Source organism: Daldinia caldariorum, assembly GCF_022478825.1.
Source record: "Daldinia caldariorum strain CBS 122874 unplaced genomic scaffold F4812scaffold_24, whole genome shotgun sequence".
Lineage (NCBI taxonomy): Eukaryota > Fungi > Ascomycota > Sordariomycetes > Xylariales > Hypoxylaceae > Daldinia > Daldinia caldariorum.
Window position 1 is genome coordinate 389,173 of NW_025953060.1, and position 22,372 is coordinate 411,544.

The 22,372-nt window shown below is 48.5% G+C and overlaps 8 protein-coding genes across 8 annotated transcripts in view; 2 read left to right on the plus strand and 6 right to left on the minus strand.

Annotated features, from left to right (window-relative positions):
• The window catches only part of F4812DRAFT_453370 (DHS-like NAD/FAD-binding domain-containing protein), a gene marked incomplete at both ends in the record, with an annotated part of 6,242 nt that extends 2,762 nt beyond the window's left edge, over window positions 1–3,480 (plus strand). The window contains 4 exons of the mRNA XM_047936478.1: window positions 395–468; window positions 499–625; window positions 682–1,133; window positions 1,209–3,480. Coding sequence (XP_047786150.1) covers window positions 395–468; window positions 499–625; window positions 682–1,133; window positions 1,209–3,480 — 2,925 coding nt within the window. The remainder of the gene's footprint in view (window positions 1–394; window positions 469–498; window positions 626–681; window positions 1,134–1,208) is intronic.
• A 355-nt stretch (window positions 3,481–3,835) lies between these two features.
• F4812DRAFT_233757 (uncharacterized protein) lies at window positions 3,836–8,654 on the minus strand. Its single transcript, XM_047930555.1, has 4 exons — window positions 7,495–8,654; window positions 7,303–7,408; window positions 6,645–7,187; window positions 3,836–6,503 (listed from the first exon to the last, which is right to left on the minus strand). Exons 1-4 carry the CDS (start codon window positions 8,511–8,513, stop codon window positions 4,191–4,193), a joined length of 3,981 nt encoding a protein of 1,326 aa, XP_047786151.1. The 5' UTR covers window positions 8,514–8,654; the 3' UTR covers window positions 3,836–4,190.
• A 707-nt stretch (window positions 8,655–9,361) lies between these two features.
• On the minus strand, window positions 9,362–13,871 carry F4812DRAFT_445658 (ARM repeat-containing protein). Its single transcript, XM_047935579.1, has 2 exons — window positions 13,216–13,871; window positions 9,362–12,774 (listed from the first exon to the last, which is right to left on the minus strand). Exons 1-2 carry the CDS (start codon window positions 13,371–13,373, stop codon window positions 9,762–9,764), a joined length of 3,171 nt encoding a protein of 1,056 aa, XP_047786152.1. The 5' UTR covers window positions 13,374–13,871; the 3' UTR covers window positions 9,362–9,761.
• A 951-nt stretch (window positions 13,872–14,822) lies between these two features.
• On the minus strand, window positions 14,823–16,299 carry F4812DRAFT_233934 (carbohydrate esterase family 1 protein). Its single transcript, XM_047930558.1, has 2 exons — window positions 15,639–16,299; window positions 14,823–15,582 (listed from the first exon to the last, which is right to left on the minus strand). The coding sequence occupies exons 1-2, from the start codon at window positions 15,939–15,941 to the stop codon at window positions 14,935–14,937; spliced, it is 951 nt and encodes a 316-aa protein (XP_047786153.1). The 5' UTR covers window positions 15,942–16,299; the 3' UTR covers window positions 14,823–14,934.
• F4812DRAFT_233933 (uncharacterized protein) lies at window positions 16,300–18,504 on the minus strand. The gene is made up of 2 exons (XM_047930557.1): window positions 18,059–18,504; window positions 16,300–17,969 (listed from the first exon to the last, which is right to left on the minus strand). Exons 1-2 carry the CDS (start codon window positions 18,421–18,423, stop codon window positions 16,658–16,660), a joined length of 1,677 nt encoding a protein of 558 aa, XP_047786154.1. The 5' UTR covers window positions 18,424–18,504; the 3' UTR covers window positions 16,300–16,657.
• A 551-nt stretch (window positions 18,505–19,055) lies between these two features.
• F4812DRAFT_233931 (glutathione S-transferase domain-containing protein) lies at window positions 19,056–20,411 on the minus strand. The gene is made up of 3 exons (XM_047930556.1): window positions 20,142–20,411; window positions 19,634–20,073; window positions 19,056–19,579 (listed from the first exon to the last, which is right to left on the minus strand). Exons 1-3 carry the CDS (start codon window positions 20,185–20,187, stop codon window positions 19,367–19,369), a joined length of 699 nt encoding a protein of 232 aa, XP_047786155.1. The 5' UTR covers window positions 20,188–20,411; the 3' UTR covers window positions 19,056–19,366.
• A 38-nt stretch (window positions 20,412–20,449) lies between these two features.
• F4812DRAFT_445670 (uncharacterized protein) lies at window positions 20,450–21,499 on the plus strand. The gene is made up of 3 exons (XM_047935580.1): window positions 20,450–20,626; window positions 20,829–21,154; window positions 21,217–21,499. The coding sequence occupies exons 2-3, from the start codon at window positions 21,062–21,064 to the stop codon at window positions 21,367–21,369; spliced, it is 246 nt and encodes an 81-aa protein (XP_047786156.1). The 5' UTR covers window positions 20,450–20,626; window positions 20,829–21,061; the 3' UTR covers window positions 21,370–21,499.
• A 195-nt stretch (window positions 21,500–21,694) lies between these two features.
• On the minus strand, window positions 21,695–22,315 carry F4812DRAFT_468479 (uncharacterized protein; the record flags this gene model as incomplete). The annotated part of the gene is made up of 2 exons (XM_047938776.1): window positions 21,980–22,315; window positions 21,695–21,894 (listed from the first exon to the last, which is right to left on the minus strand). Exons 1-2 carry the CDS (start codon window positions 22,275–22,277, stop codon window positions 21,695–21,697), a joined length of 498 nt encoding a protein of 165 aa, XP_047786157.1. The 5' UTR covers window positions 22,278–22,315.
• Between the last annotated feature and the right edge of the window lie 57 nt (window positions 22,316–22,372).

Sequence of the window (22,372 nt, forward strand, 5' to 3'; positions counted from 1 at the left end):
TTCCGCCGGTACTATTCGAAACTGCACCCCACGTACCTTCGCCTATTCGATTACCTTATATATATTTATATACCCCCCCCCCCCCCCCCCCCCCAAAACGAACGATAGCTGCTCATCACCTCTACCTCCCCCATCTCGTACACGATCGACCGTATCTTGGATCGTCCGCATTCCATAAATATACTATAACGCGCCTTGTTAATCTAGCAACCGATGTCCTATACTCTTATATTAGCTTTAGGGATAAATACCGAACTCCAAGCGGCTTAGACAATCGGAAATACACGCGTGCCGACGCGTCTTTGTTTTCACTCTTCACCTACTTATGCGCCCGCCCGGAAGCTTTAGGAGGAACGAGAACCGGCAAGCTCGTAGATACCTGTAAACTCGCAAGTTTTATGAGCCATTGTCACGCGATGACTTCTTTACGCGTTTCTTAGAGACAACCCCTTTCGAATTCGCAACCCGGTGTTGGACATCTAATTCCTGAACACCCAGCATGACGATACTCCAGGTCACGCCTACCTCTTCGGAATTCCTCCAAAACGTCGCCGACTCCCTCGGGAAAGCTAAACGAGTTGTCGTAATTACTGGTGCTGGCATAAGTACTAATTCTGGTATTCCGGTGCGATTTTATCCTCTCGAGGCCCCGAGACATCAATGCACTAATTAGCCGTGTAGGATTTTCGCTCAGAAAACGGGCTCTATTCACTCATTCAGGCCCAATTTGAACGAGCAGAGGCCGGCAATGGTAAAGTTGGCGAAGGGCAGGCTGTTGACTTTGCTATAAACGGACGCCCAACGAAAAGAAGGAGAATATCACATACGATTGAAAGGATAACGGAGCAGCGTGGGCCTACCCGAGCGCCCGATGTCTCAGACAGCCGCGGAGGCCAGGTCCAAGCAAAGACGCTAGATAACGGCGCTCGGGGGAATGTGGAAACTTCTATTCGATTTCCGAGAGATAACCTTGTCAAAAAAGAAGCAGTGGCTTCCGACACATCGTTACAGCGTCTTACTAGGTCACAAACTGGATTACGGCCGCCATTAACTCGACTCGCCTCACAATATTCTATGCAATCGTCTGCATCTCAGGAGTCATTATTTACGAGCTCTCGACTTTCAGAAAGCTCGTCCCAGACAGAGGACTCGGTCCTCTGCGCTGGACAAGCTTCTCATAATGTCCCGACGAGAGATATTCTTCCAAGAGCTATTTTGGGCAAAGCATTTAGCTCATCTCCTCTTTCTTCGCCGCCGCCTATTCTATTTGACCCCTACGAAAATGTAAATTCATCTACTGATGGTAGTTCCCGAGAAAGTGCAGAAAATTCCGAGGTCTCTGATACGGAAGACACGCATAATTCCTTGGACCTTCTGTCTTCCCAAACCTCGAATTCCAGCCTGCGTAATATGAAAGGTCGAGATTTATTCGACTGTAATATATGGGCAGATCCGCTAAAAACATCCGTATTCTATCGATTTGCTACGACGCTACGGCAAAGGGTCAAGGAAGTCGAGCCAACCACAACTCACCGATTTATTGCACAACTCCGCGACGTCGGGAAGCTTGCAAGAGTATATACCCAGAATATCGACGAAATTGAGAAGAAAATCGGTCTTTCTACAGACCTGAAAAGCGGTGCAGGTAACCGAAGGAGGAAGTCTGCTAAACAACAACTAGCAGATTGGGAAAAAGATTACAAGGAGAACTTGGAGGCGCCAAAGGACGAGGACGATCCTAGTACGGAAATCGTACAAGCCTCACAGTGTTCTGAGACTTCTGGCCGAAACAATACCCGTTCTATCCTAGCACAGGACAGAGGCGTCGAATGTGTGTTTCTCCATGGCTCTTTGCATGCTCTCCGCTGCTTTGTATGTGGGAAACTCTGCGACTGGGATGAAGATGGCCGGGAATCTTGCACATTGTCGGGTGAACAGCCCGAATGTCCCCATTGCGCAGGGGCAACCGCCGCACGCCAGGAAAAGGGAAAGAGGGCTCTAGGCATCGGCAAGCTTAGGCCAGATATCGTCCTCTATGGAGAAGAGCATCCGCAGTCCGACCTAATATCTCCCATTGTGCAGCATGATCTTTCCGTTGGTCCCGATCTCCTCTTAATATTAGGGACTAGTCTTAGGGTACACGGTCTAAAGGTGATGGTCAAAGAATTTGCTAAAGCTGTGCATAACAAGGGTGGCAAGGTCATCTTTATCAACCTGACGAGGCCATCTGATAGTGTCTGGGGCGACATCATCGATTACTGGATCGACTGGGATTGTGATGCTTGGGTTGACGATTTAAAAGGTAGAAAGCCGCACCTATGGTTATCTCCCGACGAGATTTTGCAATCCGAAAAACAAAAACGCGATGCTTTAGCCGAGAAGAAGAGAGAGACGGTATCGAAGAAGCGCGAAAGCTTGGGTGAGAAGAGGCGCCACACTATCGAATTTACCAAACCTCGGCCACCTCCAAAAAATCCTTCTTCTATGAGAAATGATTATCAATGCGGCGCATATGTAGTTTGGGAGATCTTCCAAACTTTGGCTAAGATTGGTGGCCGTCCTTTCGATAATCTTGGATACACACCTCCTTATCGACCTCTGTCGGTTGCCCCCCCTCCTATTCCAAACCCCGCTTCCGTAGCTCAGTCTACCACACGGGCAACCAAGACAAAGAGATCGAGGAAGTCTGCACCAGCAGCCTTGGTCGCCTCGGTCGCCTCGACTGAACTGGGGACCGGCCCACAGACAAAGTCTGAACTTCCTGCCAGAGCTAAATTCTTGGCTAATTGCAATAGCCGGAAGCAATACGCAAAGGCTGCCCAAGAGCTCGCGCGCTCTGGTAAATCCCCTACCCCGGTTAGATTGGCAGAATTAAACCGCAGCGCAACGCCCTATGAAAATAGCATGACGCCTCCGTATAATCCGCCCAGTTCTATCACCGCTGCTGTCAAGCTCCATCCTCGTCGGCGGAAACGAAAGATGATTGAAGGGATTCCGGTCGGTCTAACGGTTTCGAGGGTTAAGAAACCCGCGCGTCCGCCTCCCACGCCAGGCCAAGACCACAAAGAAAAAACTAGTGTTGAAACTGGATTAGTTTCTCCGACAACCTGTAGGTCGTTCCCTCCGAAAGGCCCGATTTTACCTCCTTTCCACCCTGGGTGGGAGCGTTCTCCTCCCGCAAGAATAAAGCCTCTGGAACCGAGTTTGAACGTGTCACCGCGGAGTCCGCTATCTGACCTGCCACCAATAGCGCGACCCCAAATTTTTGCCATAAGACATGCGTCACGCCCTATGTTATTTAGTGACCCGCTTGTCAAATTACGATACGAGACAACGAATTATAGGAAACCGGCCAAGGAATCCAGCGTAGGTGCTTGCGATAAGCCACCTAGCCCGTCAGACCAGCTTCGATGGGAATTGGCCCAGCAGGAAGCCATCGAAGGAGCCCAGGTACTCGAAGGACTAAAATATTCGAGATAAAGTGTATCCCTTTCCGGGCTAAATGTGTAGTAGAATATCCGACATATTAAGCATACCTCTTAAAGCCTTTGAAATGAGTAGGTACCTAAATGAAAGAGGTCCTATACCCTACACGTTTTGTCCTTACTGAATTTCCTATGAGCTTAATATAGCATGTAGCATACACTTTTAGATGCTCGCTTTACTTAAACAATTGTTCTCGATCTTGTTACCTTCGATGACAATCAAAAGTTTTATATCCATCAACTACTGGGGGCTAAATCCGAAAGGCTGGCAATCGGTGTAAGCCCTGTCAAATATTGATTTTGATCACTCAAATACCAGTTACAGAACTCTTGTTCTGACATTGCCCAAAATATGATGATACGCCAGTTCTACCAAAGAGTAGCAGAACATTTCTATAGATTTCCGAAACAAATTACAGACAGTTAACCCTAATGGCAAAGGAAGCCTCTAAAAACACAACTAGGTAGCTAATTCGCTCGGTCTCTAACGACGCAGTGGTTGCCGTTGTGGGTTTGTTAATCCACGTCTTCTCCGCCTCTATCTGATTATACACACTCATCGTTGCCTTTCGCAGTGCCAGCCGCCCAAGAGGAATTAGGAGAGTCACAATACGCTACTCGAGCTTGCTCGGAAAAGAAAAAGAAAATTAAATAAAACAACAAGGTCCCACTACTGCTGAGCGGGATCGATCCTAGGAGTGTCGACTACGGACCAGGAGGAGGGGGCGGGTAGTTGGGTGGAGTTGAGGTGTCAGAACGGTGGTCATCTTCAAAACCTGTAGCGCGGGCCTCTCTAAATGGTTGTGTTGTTTCGAACAATCTATCCTTTGGCTCCTGCAACCTCTGGGCATCCTGGATGCCGCGTTGGTAGTCGTAATTTATAGCATCAGCCGTTGTGATTAAAGAATTTGCGAACGGACTAGGGAAAATGGTCGGCAGGTTCCCGGCTCTCTCCCCAATATCTTTTCCCACGAAGACGGTGTCTCCCTTATTCATGAAAGCCCCTCCTGTTCCGAACGAGCCTAGCGGAGTCGTATTTTGGCTGGCTGACGTTTGCGCTGCGGCCTCCTGGAGGGCGTCCAGACTGTTCATCTTCTGCGCGGAGAAGAGAAACTTGGCACCGTCCCGATCCTTGTTCCAATGTCCAAAGCCCTTGTGCGACGGGCGCCGGTTTTTTTGTATCCCGCCACTCGTTGCACCCAAAGAACCACCATCTCGCGATGGCCCGCCACTTGTGTCTAAGCTCGTTAGATTAAGCCTCCGAGGCGCGCGTGTTCCGATTACTTTTGGGTCTCGCGGTACTCCAAACACATCTTTTATTGTTTCCTTGGTGGTAGGAGGAAGCCCTAGGTCAGGTATTTTGGTGACGACGTCGGCAGTGCTAGGCGACGGTTGCGGCGTGAAACCGTAGCCTTTGGGCAGTACAGGCTCGCGTACTGGACGGGGGGCGGTCCAGTTATAGACCCGATCCTGTACAGGCTGGGGGTGGCCCAGGCTCGTCACATTTATATTTTCTTTCAAGCTGTCCATGTTGTGCTGGATTTTGTTGAACGAAGGGGGCCTTCCCTCTGTTCCTTGTACGCGGTCCATGATGATTTCGCATTCATCGAAAACGTGACGGACTCTTGGGTCTGCCTGAACGTATACTCTATGCGCCAGCACCCGCATTCGATCCAGGCGGTTTTTCCAGTAGGATGAGGGTATTGTTGCAAAACGTCTTTTCCAGCTCATGTCGTCCGGCTGCCACTGGTCCGGATTCCCCAGCATATCTAGGAGGTCCAAGCAAGCCAAATGACAAGAGCGGTAGCGGGTTTCCCAGGAGGACCACTCGTACTGGACACGATCATGACCCGCCGACAGATTAGACAAGAGATTCAATGTCGTTATAAAATGCGAGAGCCATCCATTGACTTCTTGAATATGCCGGTATATTACCCCGACAGGACCTTGGTCGGCACCGCCGTTGTTCGTATAAATATTGGCCCGGGCATTAAAATTCAAGCTGAGGAAGTCCAAGACCATACGCTGCAGGTATGAGATGTCTTTCATGACAGCTCTATATGTTGCGGACACTTCCCGCATTATAAGCGTACCTTCACTAAAGTACCTATCCCAGTCTCTGTCTACCAGTGCTATCCACTGGTAGAAATCCATTGTTACGGTATCAACAGCACCAAGGATATTACGGTTTTGTCGGTATATGTACTCGTAGAATCTGCCGTTGTGGTCCAAAGACAGTACGCGGTTGATCTCGAAAGCATTCTCTACCGTATCGTTCAGCTTTTTGATATTAACATGCAAGGACATGATGACATGGAAGTCCCAATGTCTAGAATCATACTCCCAACGGAGCGCATATATACTAGGCAGTATTATGCTCCACGCCCTTCGTTTTAGGTACTCGGCTAGTATGTTGTAGTTGTTCTTCCCTAACGTCCGGTATACAAAGGATATGAACCACCATTCGGCCTGGCCGTACGCCTGCTCGCCCATGGATCCATTTATCCAAGTAGGTTCCATCGAAGTCTTGAGCAGACGATCCCTGGAGCTCAGCTTCAGGGCTTCGGGGCCCCATACTGGGTAGATATTGGTCCAGAAGGACTGTGTGAAAAACTGAGCCATAAAATCAATAGGGATCGGGTGAGTGTAATTCTCAGTGGGATACTCTAACTCCTCGATCGGTCCTATGTAGTCATACCCTATCGGAGGGGGGTGTCTAGCAACAGGCCACGGATTGGACTCTGCTAATAACGGCAGGGCGGCTATCTGCCGGGAAGGCTGAATAAACGTACCAGCCACCATACTGTTGGTGAGAATGCCCCAGACCGCCTTCTCGAGATCAAACCCGACCTCGGCCGCACCCATACCCTCCCAGAAAGGGTCCCCTCCGCTCTCGTCCACGTCCCAAAGAACAGTCCCTAGTTGACCGAGGAGGTTTACGACTAACCCGGATTGGCCTGGAACGTATGCCCAGTACGGATCGGTCGTTAGCAAGTAGTGGGCGCAGTTGACGGCGTGCTAAAGATACGCAAAAGCAGCGCGGTTCAGATCAGTAAATATACCTCAACTAATTTGCAGCAATTCAAAAAACAGAAATGGAGATGTTTGAGGAGTCGAAATGGTGTTAAAAAGATAAAGGGGGGTATGATGCTATCTTACAGCGAACTCGTGCATCAACGTCGACGCAATCAGGAAGGACGCTGTCATCTTCTCGCTTTGGCTATACTGGGGCACCAGCAACGGCCATATCAACTCCGCCGCTATCCAGATTTGTATTCTCGCATTCGAGCCGCGACCGCTCGGCTGTGTGATGCCGTAAGTTAGGACATTCGTCTCCCTTACTCCGTCAACAGCATTGTTATCATCGACCTCTATGGGATCAAACCACGCGCTGCTAATCTCGAAAGTGAGGCACTCGGAGAGGACCCTCCACGTGTGGTGGAGGAAATCGTATCCCATATTACTCAGTTCTATCATCTCCGGCCACGAGTTCTCCAAGTCCAACTTCATCTCGCTCAAGGGCCTGTACCCCACGAGCGTCGGCGTCCTAGGATTTTCCCGGTCGGCAGTTATATCTGGTGAAATCTTGTACCGAGTCCTGAGATCTATTAGATCGTGCAGCCCAGGGTGCTCGCTGTTGAGAAGCCGGGTCAATAATTGCAACGCGGGTTGCATCGCATTCCACAGGTCGTCGTTTGTCCTCTAGCAAATAAGTTATATATACGTTAGCCACTCCCAACAACCAATTCCTATCTCGTCATGCCCGTTCATGCCATCTCGGCTCGTGCTCGAGAAAAGGAACGGAGGGAAAACTCACCATATCCCACTCCGCTCTTATACCGTTAATGTTATACAATAATCGAGGATCGAACCTCTCAGCCCCTTTAGCTGAAGTATCTGACCACCTGTGTCTCTCAAGAAGACTAGAATAATCGAGGGCAATTAGCAGGTGTTCTAACTGATAGAGCAACGTATTACCGCCATATCTTGAGGCTCGCCCGGTACTTACTAATGGAGCGGTCCTGCAAGATCGCATTCTACGTCATTGGACTGCGTATGAATATTGTTATATACCAGCTCGTCGGACGTCAAATCGTGGAAAATGATCCGTTGGTAATCTTGGTCGTCCAAGGCCTTCTGGAAATACGTTCGGTGCGCCTCTAATATATGCGGGAAATTCGCTCGGAGATCGTCTACGAACTCTTCCAGGGTGGTGGGAGGCTGTACTTGTAGGTTCAAGGGGACGTGATCGTTGGTTAGATAAGACATCATCTTTGCCCGCAGCTGTGCGCCCGTCATCCTCTGTTCCGCATTCATCAAGTTCTCCAAGGCGTCCCTGTCTATATAACCCGGAGGAGGTGCGGGTTTCCCTGCCTTCGCGGCCGCTTCCTGCGTCTCCTGGGATAGTTTATGCCTAGCTTCGTCCGAAAGCAAGTTCAGCTGGTTCGCGTAGTCCTCCCACGGATCGCGGGTGGCAGACAAGGTTGGGCTCAGACGACTCCGACCATTTAGTTCTCCTGGGTAGATGCCGAACCGTTTCGCCCACTCCGTCGGCTGTCTTATAACGTCCTCGGGTCGCAGCGCCGGGAACAGCCTCGCAATCGGATCTCTGGAGCCCAGGGTGCGGAATCCCTTAGTATAGGATACGATGAAGTCCGGGTCGAACTCAGGGTGCGACCACTCGGGGATATACCACGTATAATTCCACGATCCGCTGCCGGGAGGCTTCGGTACCTTCCCCACGGGCGCTACCCGAGCGTCGCGCCGCCGCCATTCTTGGGGCGAACCGCCTATTTGATCGCCATCGTCGGGCGGAAACACGACGCTGACGCCATTAACGGCTATATTCCCTTCGACTAGTGCTTCGAAAAACGGCTGCCAGTCCCAGTGATGTCCACTAGGTAATCTGTTTCTATACGACTCCAGCCACGCCGCTGCTAGTCCTTGAACAGTCTCCCCAGGGTTTAGCACCGGAGCGCGAGGTCCCCTTGCGGTTTTAGGCGTAAAAAAACCGCTCTCGTCGGCCATGGGGTCTGTATTCGTCCTTTTTCCCTAACTAAGATATGATAATGCTGGTGTTTCTCACCAACCGTCGTATATATATAAGGCACACACGTAATACGTATGTAGATGCCAGATATATAAGTGTGTCCCTGTGAATCTACCTATTGGATGTAGTTATTGCTCTCTCTCTCTCTCTCTCTCTCTTTCTCTTTCTCTTTCTTTTTATCACCGCGCCGGTATCATTCTATGTTGCTAGGGCCTATCGTTCTAGATTACAAAATACTAATAGTAAGACAAGGTAAGTTTACTATGTTGTCCCTTCAAGTTGGGAGCTTTTTCCCCTTCTTTTCCCATCTCTTGATGCACAATCAGAAAGTCTTTGTAGACACATCCATACCTCTTGTCTTACCGTTCTCGGAAAGTTAACCACAGGTACGAACGAGACAAAGGTCACCACAAAGAACGTCTCACATTGGCAACATTGCATTTTGCCCCGGATCCGATGCTTTTCTAAAAGAATGCATATTGTTAAAGCTGAAAATGAATCGCAGAAAGCACGTCGGTAGGAAATGGTGGAAAGGTTGGTTTCTCCAACGAAGGCTTTAACCTCGCAAAGTTATGATTATATGCTATAGTTACCTCCTATGTACTGTATTATAGTTAGACCAGAGACATATTATCGCCGGATCTAGTTATCAATCTATAGATAGAATCAACATGCATCTCATGCTATGGCCCGTCCCTTACTTAGTATGCAGAGCAGCCCATTGGAAAACGAAGTACACATACCTAATCAGGATACAACCTCACAACAGCATATTTAGCTTAGGCTAGGTTAGGTACTTATTAATTATAGGCACGAAGAAAGATTATAAAACTCTAGATCAAATCTATTCAGCCACCTGCTTATCTACCTAATCTATGGTATCCTCGCAGTTATGAATTCGAAAGGCTAACCCCTAGGCCTCCAATCCAGTGGCACCATGCCCTTTCTACTTCATCCTGCTCGACCATGCGATGAAACGCCCCCCGTAGTTGTAATAAGTATTCGACAACCTCGGCGCGCAAGAAACAGAGATAATGCCTAACCATGCAAACCCGAACTTTTCTGTTCATATCAGACAAAGGAAAAAAAAGGGGGATCATATTCGTGAATCAGAAGTAAGTCGTAAGGATACGTGTCTGTGAGAACAGTAGTATAACGTCTACTCATCCTCATCGGAGAAGACCTCCTCACCACGCTTTCGGCGGGCCATACGCTCTGTAATATCATTAATAACTATTTTTAAAAACTTGACACATTACCGAGACTGGGATGTTGCACTTACCCTTCTTCTTCTTTCGGGCTTCGGAGCTAGTTAACTTAGCCTTCTTCTTCGTCGACACGATCTTATTACCCATGGCGTCGAATTTCTCCTCTTCGTCATCATCGCCTTGCTTTAGCCTAGGGCCGGAACCTTGACCTTGGACCCAGTTGTGGCCTGAAGGCGTCATCTTACCATCCATGACAGCCCAAACCTCTTCAGTCAAATCCCTGGTGAACTCAGAACTGTGAGTGATGATGATAACGCCACCTTCGAACTTCTTGAGAGCCTTAGACAGAGCTCCCAGGGAGTCACGGTCGAGATAGTTGGTAGGTTCGTCAAGAACGATTAAGTGAGGTCGTTGCCATGAGCAAGCAGCAAGGACAACCTTAACACGCTGACCACCGGAGAGACCGCGCATACGCGAGTGGGAAACAAGTTCGGCGTCAAGACCGAAGTTGGCACAGTGAGACTCGATCTCCTTTCGAACTAGAGGTCGGAATTGACCGGAAGCCAGGGCTTCCCTCATATCGACTTCGGCGACCATCTTCTGGTGAGAAGCGAGAAGTTCACTTCGCGGTAGCCAAGCATTGTCGGCGGTCATCATAGGAACCCAACGCTCGTTCTTCATGCCTATATTCTCTCCAAGGGCAAACGAACACTCGTACTCGTAGCTGTTCTTGAACTTTCTGCGGCTGTGGATACCGATGATACGACGTTGCGAACCTTCGATCTTGAAAATCTTGTCCATAGCCTTCTCATCTTCTTCAGTGATGATCTTGTTGGCACGGTCCATGGTTTCACGATCCTCACCAGTCTGGAATCGCCATTGGATGTATTCGGAAGGAGTCTTGTCGAGATGGTTATCGATGTGGGCGAATGCGTGCTGCTTGATGTAGGCGATACGGATGTTCTCGTGCTGGTAGATCTCACCGGCAGTGGGGATCAATTCACCAGTGAGCACGTTGATAAGGGTTGACTTTCCAGCACCGTTGGGACCAATGACCGCAATACGGGAACCAAGCGAGCACTGGAACGAGATGTCGGTAATCTGAGGCTTGGGGGTACCAGGGTACTGAAAGCTCATCTTGTTGGCACGCAGAATGGCCTTAGCCTTGGTCTTGACGCCTTCTAAGAAACCGGGCTCAGGGAAAGTGAACTCGAGCTCGGATTCTCCAAGCTCATAGTATGACTTGGCATGGGGGTTCTTGCGGACGAATTCCTTTAGGTTACCCTTGTATCTCTTGAGCTTGAATCGCTCGTAGTGGATAATGTACTGAGTGACGTTATCCAAGAAACTGCTGTCGTGGGAGACGATAATAGAAGTGCAGGGGGAGTTAATCAAGTAATCCTCGAGCCATTTGACGTTCTGCACGTCGAGATGGTTGGTAGGTTCGTCGAGCAGCAGGATATCCGGGGCTTCGAAGACGGCACGGCACAAGGCCAACTTCATCTTCCAACCACCAGACAGAGCAGTGATTTCACCCGAAGTCATTTGCGGTGTGAAACCGAACTCTTCGAGGCGCTTCTCGACGTCTTCCCGGCTAGTTTCAACCTTAGCCTCAGCCAGCTTCTTCATAGTCCAGTCAATGGTAGTCATTTCAGTGTCGGCGGAATCCAGATCGTGCTCAACGAAGACAGTCTTGACTTCGCTCTGCTTGGGGAAACCTTCGACTTGCTCATTGTTGATAGCACGCATAAGGGTAGATTTACCGGATCCGTTGGGACCGCAAAGACCGTAACGACGGCCACGCTTGAGACGTAGGTGGGTCTGGTTAAGAAGGATCTTGGCACCGTAGGCAAGGGAGAAGGTACAGTTGCAGAGATCCTCACCCTCATCATCATCCTCCTCTTCTTCAGCCTCGTCGGCGGCACCAGAAGCAGCACGTCTTCTAAGACTGTCGACAACCTTTTCAGCATCGGCATCGCCAACGACGACTGTGACGAAAGGCTTAACGGCAGCAGCCCAGGTAGAGGACTCGGTTTCCTTCTCGTCGACGAGCTGGCCACCGACAGCAGAGATGTATTCCAAGACAGGAGTTAGCTTCTCAGCTGTCTTAGCGTGCTTGCTGGGGATAACAGCTTGGAGGTGAGCCAGCACAGTGGCAACATCGCCATCATGGCGAACCTCGGGGATTTTGCCGTCCTTAATATCACCAACACGGATAAGAGTGTCCAAAGCCTGCTTGGTCTTCTCACGGGCTTCAGGGTCGGCCAAGTTGTCGTAGTTCTTCTGGAGACCTGGCATCATCTTAGGCAAGAAAGGCGCAACAATGTTGGGGTCGTCGACAAGTTTGCACATGTTGTCAACGATGACGGCAGCCTTTCGCTTGATGGCGGTGTCTCGCTCAGCAAGACCACGATCTAGCAGAGGAACCATCAGGGCTAAGGTAGGCTCCTGAACCTCAGTGACGAAGGTGGTAGCACCGAGTAAGTGGACGGTCTCAGGGACATTCTCAGGCTTTGCGATACACTTGATGAGCTCGGGAATGAATCGCTCGATATCTTTGTTGCGGATCAACTCGCAGATCTTCTCCATGGTCTTGTATGCACGGTCCTTAACTTCCTTCTTGGTATCCCACATGGATTCGGAGACGACAGGGATAAGCTCAGGAACGCGGTATGCGAGCTGGGCAGGGGCAGTTCGAACGAGGATATCAATGCACTCGAGAGCGGTAATCTTCTCGGGCCATTTCTGGGCCTCGAGAATGGACTTGACAATGATGGGAAGGACGGCCTTAACAGCATTGGGGTTGACGGCTTCAACGATAGCGGTGGTAGCGGCAATAGCAGCATTTTTAACACCGGTAATCTTGTCGCCGATGGCGGCCAGAGTAAGAGGTAGTAGAAGAACTAAGTAGGGTTCAACATTGGGGGCAATCTCGGAGTGCTGGGCAATAGCCTGGATGGCATTGGCAGCCTTCTCGCGGGCTAAAGCATCCTTCTTGTTAGAAATCTGCTTCTTCAGGGCTTCCACGGTTCTGTAAGATTGAATTTGTTAGTACCTAACCTATATAGTATATGCGATAGAGAAAATGGAGATGATGGTTAAAAGTCAGAGTTTTCACAAGAGAAAACAAAAATAGTATGGTGGAGAGAAGCTCTTCGTCATTCATTTTCTTTTTTTTCCTCGCATCCACACACTCAGCACAGATTTAGTGAGTGGGGGGAGGGGTTAACATAACGCCAATGCAATGGGCATATTCGGGCACGTGCATTTGGTGGGGGAGGGGGGGCAAAAGAATGTGAAAGCGGCGAAGGGAAACGCCAAAAATTCTAAATGTTGGTAAAAATGAAAATAGAGCTAGAATGTAGGGTAGCAGCCTAGGGAAGGGCCCAAGCACAAAACAAGGCAGTCGTAAATTCCAAAATGTGACGACTAATGGAATGTGATAAATGTGCGTGAATTGAGATTTTCTTACCTGGTGGGGGCTTCCTGGTCCTCGATGCGGCCGTTGATGAAAGAGGCCAGAGTGTGAGATGCGTCCTTGATAGAAGCAGCATCCTTGGAAAGGGTGAGCTTTTGCATCAGATCATCCAAGATCTTGATGGACTCGGCGTTCTCCTGGGCCGTAGACATTTTGATTATTTTTGTTCGGAAGGTAAATGATTAGGATATCTTGATCGGAGGATGTCGTCGAGTATGGTATTATCCCGAGTTGACGACGAACTTTTCTCGGTCGCAAGTGCGGTGTTGGGAATCGTCGACGAAAAAAGAAAAAATCTAAGAGACACAACCAAGTCTAGGAAGTGGCCTTCGTCTGGAGCCCGTAGAACTTCTGACAGAACGTCGTTCAGAATCTACTCTATTGTGGCTCGTCTAATCCAGTCTAAGCCAAGTCGCGGCAAAGAACTAATAATCTCTTTTTTTGTCTCGAGAAGAGGATGTACCCGAATCTGAGTTGGAGAGGCTCAGATGGTCACTCTTCAGGAAAAGAGAGTAAAATTGAAAAGGAAAAAGAGAGATGTATGTGGGATAAGGGAAAAGAAGGAGGATTTGGGAAAAGGTGGAATTTGGGCTGTGGTTGTGGACGAGGTTTTATGTGAATTTATGTCAACCTCTAGCAGAAAAAAAAAAGTTTAATGGATGTACGCCATGCAAGGGTCCGCCCCAAATTCTAACTGTTGAAAATTTTGGCGGCCAAAGTAAATTTTTTTTTTCTGCCCGCGAGGGGCAACATTGATACGTGGGCTGCCGAACAAGATTACAGGGTTCTGTGGCCATAATCGATTAGTTTGTGGGGCCAATACCCCGATAAAACCCTATCACTTGTCGAAACGCCACTTCTAGCCCTGCTACGTCCTGTAAGTCCTGGTGGGATCGGCTATACTATGTATGTAAACCGTAGACGCGTGTATATTAAGTAGCATAATAAATATACTTGAAGTTACGATTGTCTTTATCAACCAGATCCACTTAAGACAGAGGAGCCAATGGTACAAATGCAAGCCAGGGGTCAGCATGATTCATGTTCATGCTACTAATAGTATGTACCTAGGTAGGTAATTGTAGGTACTTTATTCCATTTTGCCTTTTGCCTTTTGCCTTTCTGCCTTCCCAGCTGCCTCCTCGAAGTTAGTCCCATTTAGGCATCAAAACAAGTACAATCTCATAGGGCGTCCGTAAGGCGGTCAGGCGGTGAAGGCTAAATCTTCTCCATCCTCCTCCAACTTGTTTCATCCCCGCCAAATAGGTGAAACGGGGCAAGCTGGCAAGACAAGTAACCTACCATATAAAAGGCACGATCCGAAATACTTCTGAATAGGTATTATTTCTACGCGTTTTGAAGTATTTTCCAACATTCATAAGATTTAATATTTTCTAGCATGTGCCAAGGGTCCGGTATAGCACTCTCATTGGCGTTTGAACCTTAGTATTACATGTAACTTATTAATGACTGCCCTTTAGGGGTTTTAGGGGTGCGTCGTCGAGTTTACATAAGTCAGGTACTGTATGGTGGTTACGTAAGCAGAGGGTATTAGGTACCGAGCTTTTGGTGGGAGGAGCCCACTCATTAGAAAAGGTTACCAAAGGTATAACATCAAATTACCAGCAACTTTAAGTCCGTTAAATCCTACAATGCCCGTTACATGATATATTACGTAGTACATACTTCTTACACGCCTCCTACGTTAAAAGCTTATTCCAATCTGTGGCTGCGGAAGAACTCCATGATCGACGCGCTGGCGTTGAAAGCAGCCAGGTCCTTTCCATCGTTATCGCTGTTCGGTTGCGTAGACGGCCACGCGTGACCAATATTGTCGCCATCGTATACGAGCGAGACCAGGCCACCTCCATAGCTCATCTGAACACCATTCTGTGCATTGGGGATCGTCGTGTTTTCCGGCATCTGATCCAAGTTATCCCTCGCCGCCCATTGCTTCGCCCAGGAGCTTATAGCCGGTAAGCAGGCTCCCGAACGGAATCCTCCATTATAGTTGATCGTAGTATCAGCGCCGCCGTGGAAGGCCAGGATCGGGATATTGGAACGGCCCGCGTCGCAAGGTATTTTGACGCTCTCCGGGTGGCAATCCTCCTTCTTGTCGATCTCCTTAATGTAGTACGCTCCTGAGACCGGCGCGAACGCAGCGATCCTCTTCGACAGACCGGCGTCGCAGGCCAGTCGGCCAACAAAACCTCCACCCTGAGACTTGCCCGTCGCGTATATACGCCTCCTATTTACGCACAATTCGTCGCTCACCGCGTCGAGCACATCAGTTGTGAAACCGATATCGTCAGAGTCGCAGTCCGGTGCTCCCTGCCATACGGTATGACCAGGTCGACTAGCCTTTCTGGATATTAGCGACGAATATTTGGTAAGCTGACATGATATGGTGTCCTCACCTCTAGACCTTGCAGATATACCACGATATGATCCGTGTTGAAGAAGGGGTCAGACAACCTATCCAACTCAACTTGATTCTCAATAACCCTGTTGGCGCCGTGGTAGCTGAGAATAAGCGGCGTCACTTTATCGGAGTCATAGTTGGCCGGTAGCCATACGCGATACTCGCGACCCTCAGATGTAGTATAGTTCTTGAAGCTACCAGCCTCAAAAGACGGCTTCTGACCGCAGCCAGCAGATCTGCCCTGCACCGTGTCGACGAGGGAGGCAAGAGCGACAGAAGCAAGCGAAAGGGAGAGCATAGTGTAAGCTTGTTGGAAATCTCGGAACTGATGACTTATTGATCTTGTTGAGTGGTTAATCGTGCGCAGTGCGCTTTATATATACTAGGAACGACAACAAGGGTCCGTCAACTTTACGACACCGCTGAGCGTGTACCGTGGAATAAATACAACAAGGCCATCTCACCAAGAAGTCAGCCTATCATAGTCGGACATCTTCCCCAGTTATTCGGCTGACGAAGACGGCAAGCGGGCACCATTGCGTTGGCGCAGATACTAATCGAGACACAGTTCCACCGTGGGAGAGGGTGAGCAAGGTGAGTTTCTATTTTGAACTGCTAGTGTCGATCGTATTTGTGATCCTGGTATGTTCCATAAATGTCTCAGCCACCATCGTTACTACATACATTCTAGTCTTATTCGCTTCGTGAGCGGAATTCGGCACCGCCATATGTTGGAGGACAACCCCTAATAGTATTATGCTGATCAGGAATAAAAAAACTACTAAGCTACGGCATCTAAGGCTATAACAACTTGTTCTGTTTCTATTGATGACGCCATGCTATAGTTGATATATATATTAGACCTCGCAGGTGCCTAGCTATGTCAACTCCGAAAGCCTCGACGCGTAATATCGTTTCCAATTGAATATTGTTAAACCAAGCCAGAATTCCGACTCTTCCTCGGCTGGAAGATATCGTATACTCTTTATGTAGTTGTGGAGTCTGGAAGAGCCCTCATTTAGACAGAGACTTGAATATCCCTGCGCAATCATGATCCCGCTTCCTCCGGGTGGCATCTGCGGACTCGTAGTCCCCTGCTTCGAGATACCAACTTTCAAGAAGTGTCAGAGTTTCATAATAATTCTTGCCAGGAGGCCAAGCTTTCCCCTGAAGGTTTGCGGCCGACTCTAGATATTCCCTTGCGGATTTATGGAAAGCGCTGGTTAAGGGGTCCTCCCCAGAAGAGCGCGTCTTGTTGTAGCGGGCCATACAGTAATCGCCGATGAATTGGAGATAATCCGAAGGCGAAGGAGACAGCCGGTTCTGTTCTAGAGTTTCCAAAGCAATTTTGGGGAGTCTATCATCGGACCAGCTACACTGGTTCCCAAATATAAGTAACAAATCCGCTCTCAGGTTTGAAGGATCCTGAACGGTTTCCAGCTTCGGTAAAGTTGCTGTTGGTATCTTATCGACTTCCCAGTGATTCAAACAGAGATAGTACCGATGATACGAATCCCATATAGGTCCAAGATCCCAAGGCTTGAGCAGAGCGTAGTCAAACGGTTTACCATCAAAGGAACTATTAAACCTGCCCGAGGCCCACTCTATAGCCCAGTCCAATAAGTTCACATTATGTTCTAACCCGTGCTGTTGTGAAAATTTGGCGAAGGACGCCAATAACCGATGTAAGGGTTGGTTTACGCCATCGATAGCACCAGCATACCTTGAGAGATAACTCCAAAGCTCCCTCATGATCTCTGCGTTTGGATACCTTTGGATGGCCATCATCATCTCAAAAAAAGACAGAGCCGCAGATGTCTCCAGTATATGATGCAGAAGAGCGAAGGCGCCCCGGCAGAACCAACCACCCTCCATATTACGACCTTCGGAAAAAAGCCAGCAGCCGTGGGTTAACAACTGGACAGAAAGGAGTGCGTTGCTCGTATGGTGAGCGTCTAGTTTCTTCAGATAGTCCGTGTCTAACGGGCGGGGTTTGACGAACGTCTGAGACGTCCATTGGAAGAACCTCTCTTTGATACACAGTTCGCCGGGGGGTTCTAGGAGCCTCGGGACCGAGGGCGGCGTCCGGCATCTTACAGTTGGCGGCAAATCGCCCAAGTCGGCTACTTCGACGAGATCGAATGCGTTGACCCCTCTTCTCCTCATGTATGCCTCTACGTCGATTAATTTACCGTTTCTACGAAAAGTAGTCTCTTTTCCGATGGCCAGGCGATGACGCTGTAAGTAAAGGAGATTTGCTACGTCAACCTGACGGTTGTTCTTGAAGAATTTCCACTGGGTGAGCTTCGTCTTGTACATCTTTTGACTTAAAAGCTGGCTTAGTTAACGAGCAGATGGAAATAAAACAAGATAAGATAGAACAAGAAGTATTAGGAGACTCTTGGGCAAGCTTACGATGCGCGAAACCCCCATCGTTCCTCCATGATTTCCATCACATCTTTGAGACGTTTATTCTCGTCCAGGTAGAGGCGGCCGATCTCTGCCTTGTGTGTTTCCCAGACTTCGGGACTATGCGTTCGCTTACGATAACCACGTTTAGAACTTGTCGACGTCGGCTTCACCTCCGAGGCCTGTCCTGAACTACCAGATGGGCCGGCCTCTTCGGGTATTTCCATAAGCGTAAACTTGCCGCTAGCCGTCCCCGACAGCACTTCCTGTCCATATTCGGTAGAGTCTGATCCCGACTCCACAGAATCGGGCGACAATCGGGGATTATGAGTCAAGTGTACTACAAGGTTGCGGCTCATCGCGTCTGACATCTCGACTTCCGACTTCCGACTTCCGCCTTGGGTTGGCTCGTATGTTTCAGGCCGATATCCCAGAACTTTCACCGTGTGCCAATATACGCGTAATCAGAAAGCAAGGAGCCCATGATCCCGAATGAGGGGAGCGAGGCTCAACAAATAGTGCCTTTAGGGCCTTCAGTCTATGTGTCGCAAGCGGGAATGCAGCAGAGACGTGTTGTTAGTAGGTGCGATATTAGCGAATGGCTTAGGACGAATAAAGCACCTTACATAGGCGGTATAGCAGAAGCGACATGAGGAAAAAGAGGGACAACTTGCATGGGCTGAGGGGAACATGTAGGATTTACGGGTGGGTTGCGCGCGCCTAACCTCTTTCTTCAGAGAACGAGCGTTAGGGCTGCAAGGGTCTACATTGGTTATTTGTAACCTGAATCAGATAGATACCTCCTATACGATTGAAAGCAGCAGTATAACGTCTCATCATTGATTTCATATACTTTACTAGGTTGCTTCGTATAAGTAAGGCCTCGAAAGCTCGAACCCCTACGGGAGCGATAGGCTGCTGTTCGTAGATTGTTCGTAGATACCTAACGAGAATGTAAACAAATCCCAAATCAAATCTTGGGTGCGTTCATCATCCTTGTCAACTGCTTAAAGCCGGATATAATAGTATTAACTCCGAAACAACACCGCGGCATACAAAGTAGATGCCTTTTTAAATTCATCAATTCTTCTTTCGATGATCTGACAACGGCATAAATATTCTAATTTTGATGGCATATGAGCCAAGAGAACAAGCTGTCACTACTATGTTGTTAAAGCAAGCGCTGATGTTTTTTTGGTTTTTTTTTTGGTTTTTTTAAAAGGTATAATTGGATAATAGACAGGCTCATTCCCGTAACCCAAAGCCACCTCTGACTGCCAAAGAATTTACACTGCGATGACAGGTTGGAAACGTTCAAGCGGCTCGTAGTTTGGCCAGTCTCTCCTTGGTACTTGTCGCAACGTCTTCTTCGTTATATATTCCCGCCACGCTAGGATGCTTGGAAACAGCTTGTCCCCATTTGTAGAAGTTAGGGGCCTTGGCAGAAATATCAGTGAGGATGTGCGCAGGCAGGATGCCATGCTTCGGTAGTGTAAAAAGGCGGATTATGAAGCTTCCTGTCAACACCTTGAATCGATTTAGTCCATGCTCTCTGTTCTATGAGCAAAAGGGGATGATTACCTCGGCCTGCGTAAGCTTGTCGCTGCCGTTGAAGAAGGGAGCAGCATCGGCAAGAAGTGGCTCCACTTCCTTTACAAGTGCGTCGACATACTCCTTGACGAGAACTTCTCTTTCATCGTCAGTCTTGGCGAATTGCGCCTTGTAAAAGTTGCTGTTCACCTTCGAGATAAAGGTGTCGACGAAGAAAGCGATCCTAGCACGAAGCAAGGCGCCTCCAGGGGCGTTCGAGGCCGGTAGAAGATGAGACGGATGAGCATCGGCTAGGAAATTAGAAATGATAGCCGACTCTGTGAGGATCTCTCCGTTATATTCGATAGACGGAACTAGACCCCGAGGGTTTATCTTCAGATACTCGGGGGTACGTGGGGTGCTCAAGTCAATAATCTCCTCTTCGAACGGTAGCCCGAGCTCAGCAAGAGAGATGTGTGCTCGGTGAGCCCCTGGTAGAATAAATTTGATCAGCTCTTTTACCATCAGACTTGAGACTTAAGACTGGGGGCGTTCGTACATGGGCAGCGATGGTTCGTATATAGCTTAATCTTTGGTGTCGCCATTTTCTTCTTCAAGGGGTTTCGAATAAGGAGACTCAAGACGGACAGCAAGTAGGATACTGTGAGGTAGACTCTACCTTCCGACCTCACCTTATATCTACCTTAGGTTTAAGCTTTGTGCCGGCATCGACGGACGCTGCTTACCAACCCAACATGCGGGGCCATCCTGCGCGCACTCCAACGCCGTCGCCCAATAATAATAAGAACAGACACATTAAAAATTACGCAATTCATCTCCAAAAACGTCTCAGCTCGGATTATTTGTAAATCAAGGTACCTACCTGGTTGGTAAGCATCATAAGTTAGGTAGTATTCCGCAACGAGCGTACTTTCGGTAATTGCATGTTCAGTTGAGACTACCTATGTACATCTTTTCCAACTTGAGAATGAGGTTATCGCCCGACTTGTGTTCCATATTCCATATTTCTTAAGATACTTTTAGGTTAGTTACCTACCTAGGAGGTAGACAACGATAACAATGTTGCGAATAGCTTCACTGTGAGCTTACTAATCCAATTCACAATATCCATTAGTGTAGTTACAATTAATATTGTGTTAACAGCCACCCTTGAGCAGCAACTGTGGCTTGTGCATAGACAAACTGTAGTCTGTCATACATATACCGTCATACTGACCGAGATCAGCGAATATACAACTACCTATTCATGTTTATATTCTCCATGACGCAGAGGTGATCTCATACATAGGTATTTATGGATTTTCTTGTCTTCAATGACATCAGATAGCATGCAGCTCTTAACTTAAATACTCGAGCTACCAGCTACGAACTGGGAAGCTTCTTGTTTTCCTTCTTATCACTATTACAACTATTAGTATTAACACAACTTTACCAAAATAACCACATCTTTGATTCAACATGCCTCGTCCCGGAGGTCGATCTCACAACACCTATGATCTCTACCCCGATACCGATCACCACATTCTTCACGGTACTAGGAACGAGCCCATCGTAAGTATAGGTTAATTATACATCTCGTCTAGACTCTAGGTATACTGACGACATATATTAAGGGGTACCGCGTTGCACGAGCCGATAAAACCGCAGAACGACCTGTACATGAACATGGCGCGGGATTGGAAGGCATGAGTGCCAGTGGTGGTTACAGTCAAGGTTTAGCACAGGGCCCTTTCAGGGGGCAAGGAGGGCGCGCAAGGAAGAATTAAGATGTCTAGGTCATCGACATGTATCAATAGGTATTGGTGTTCTTCCCGAGTAGAAGGACTTGGATGAATTAATGAATAGATGAATGGATGAATAGAGAAGGAAAAGAAACATCAAATTGATCACTCACGGGTTAACTACATTAGTAATGTGTTCTTGCCGGCGCCATCAGGAAGTTTTAACCGTAATGTTAACCCCGGATGAACCCACCCATCGACACCATTGTTCCAGTTCGGTTGGTATGGTAGCTACAGGTAGTTAATCGTAACGTAGGGATACCCGTCCCATCCTACGTCAGCGCTATGAGGCAACACGATACAGGGATCCTTAATATATAGCGCCGCCGTCAACTGAGTCGTGGAACTGAAGGATGTTGGTCAAACTGCCTTTAACTCTCCCTGTCGCCAGGTCAATCATAATGAACCCTGTTCTCCCTTCGTTACTGCTGTATATAATATATACGATGCCACCCTTCGACTCGGTGATATTCGAGCGAAGATCAAACCGCAGGTCGTTCATATAAGCGTCTGGATAATGGACCGTTCAAGGCAAAGTGTAGGGTTAAGTTTATAGCTACCAGCTTTGGGCCTCCAGGCGCGGCATATGTCATACTAAGCTTTTCCTCTTGGGTAATACTTGGACGTCCAGTGTCAAGCACCCAAAGCGTGTCGTCGGGGGTTACGTATAATGCTTGCACGCTGATAAAATGACCCTCATCATTACTGCTGAATGTGATGCTATTGCTAACGTTAGAAAGTCCTTGAGGGGGCTTGTTCAGCTCTAGGTTAGGGTATGTCACCTCGGCCGTCTCGTCAATGATTTCGCCCAACGTATATACATGTCCCACGCGTATAGCAGGTGAAAACCCGCCCTTCTTTCGACACGGCGAGTCCAATGGGCCATTAGTCATAGAAGTAGTGATATTCTTCCACTCGAAGTGGACGCCACATGTTCTTTGGAATGTATGATGCTGATATCTCCCAACTCGGGTGCCATGTAATGCGG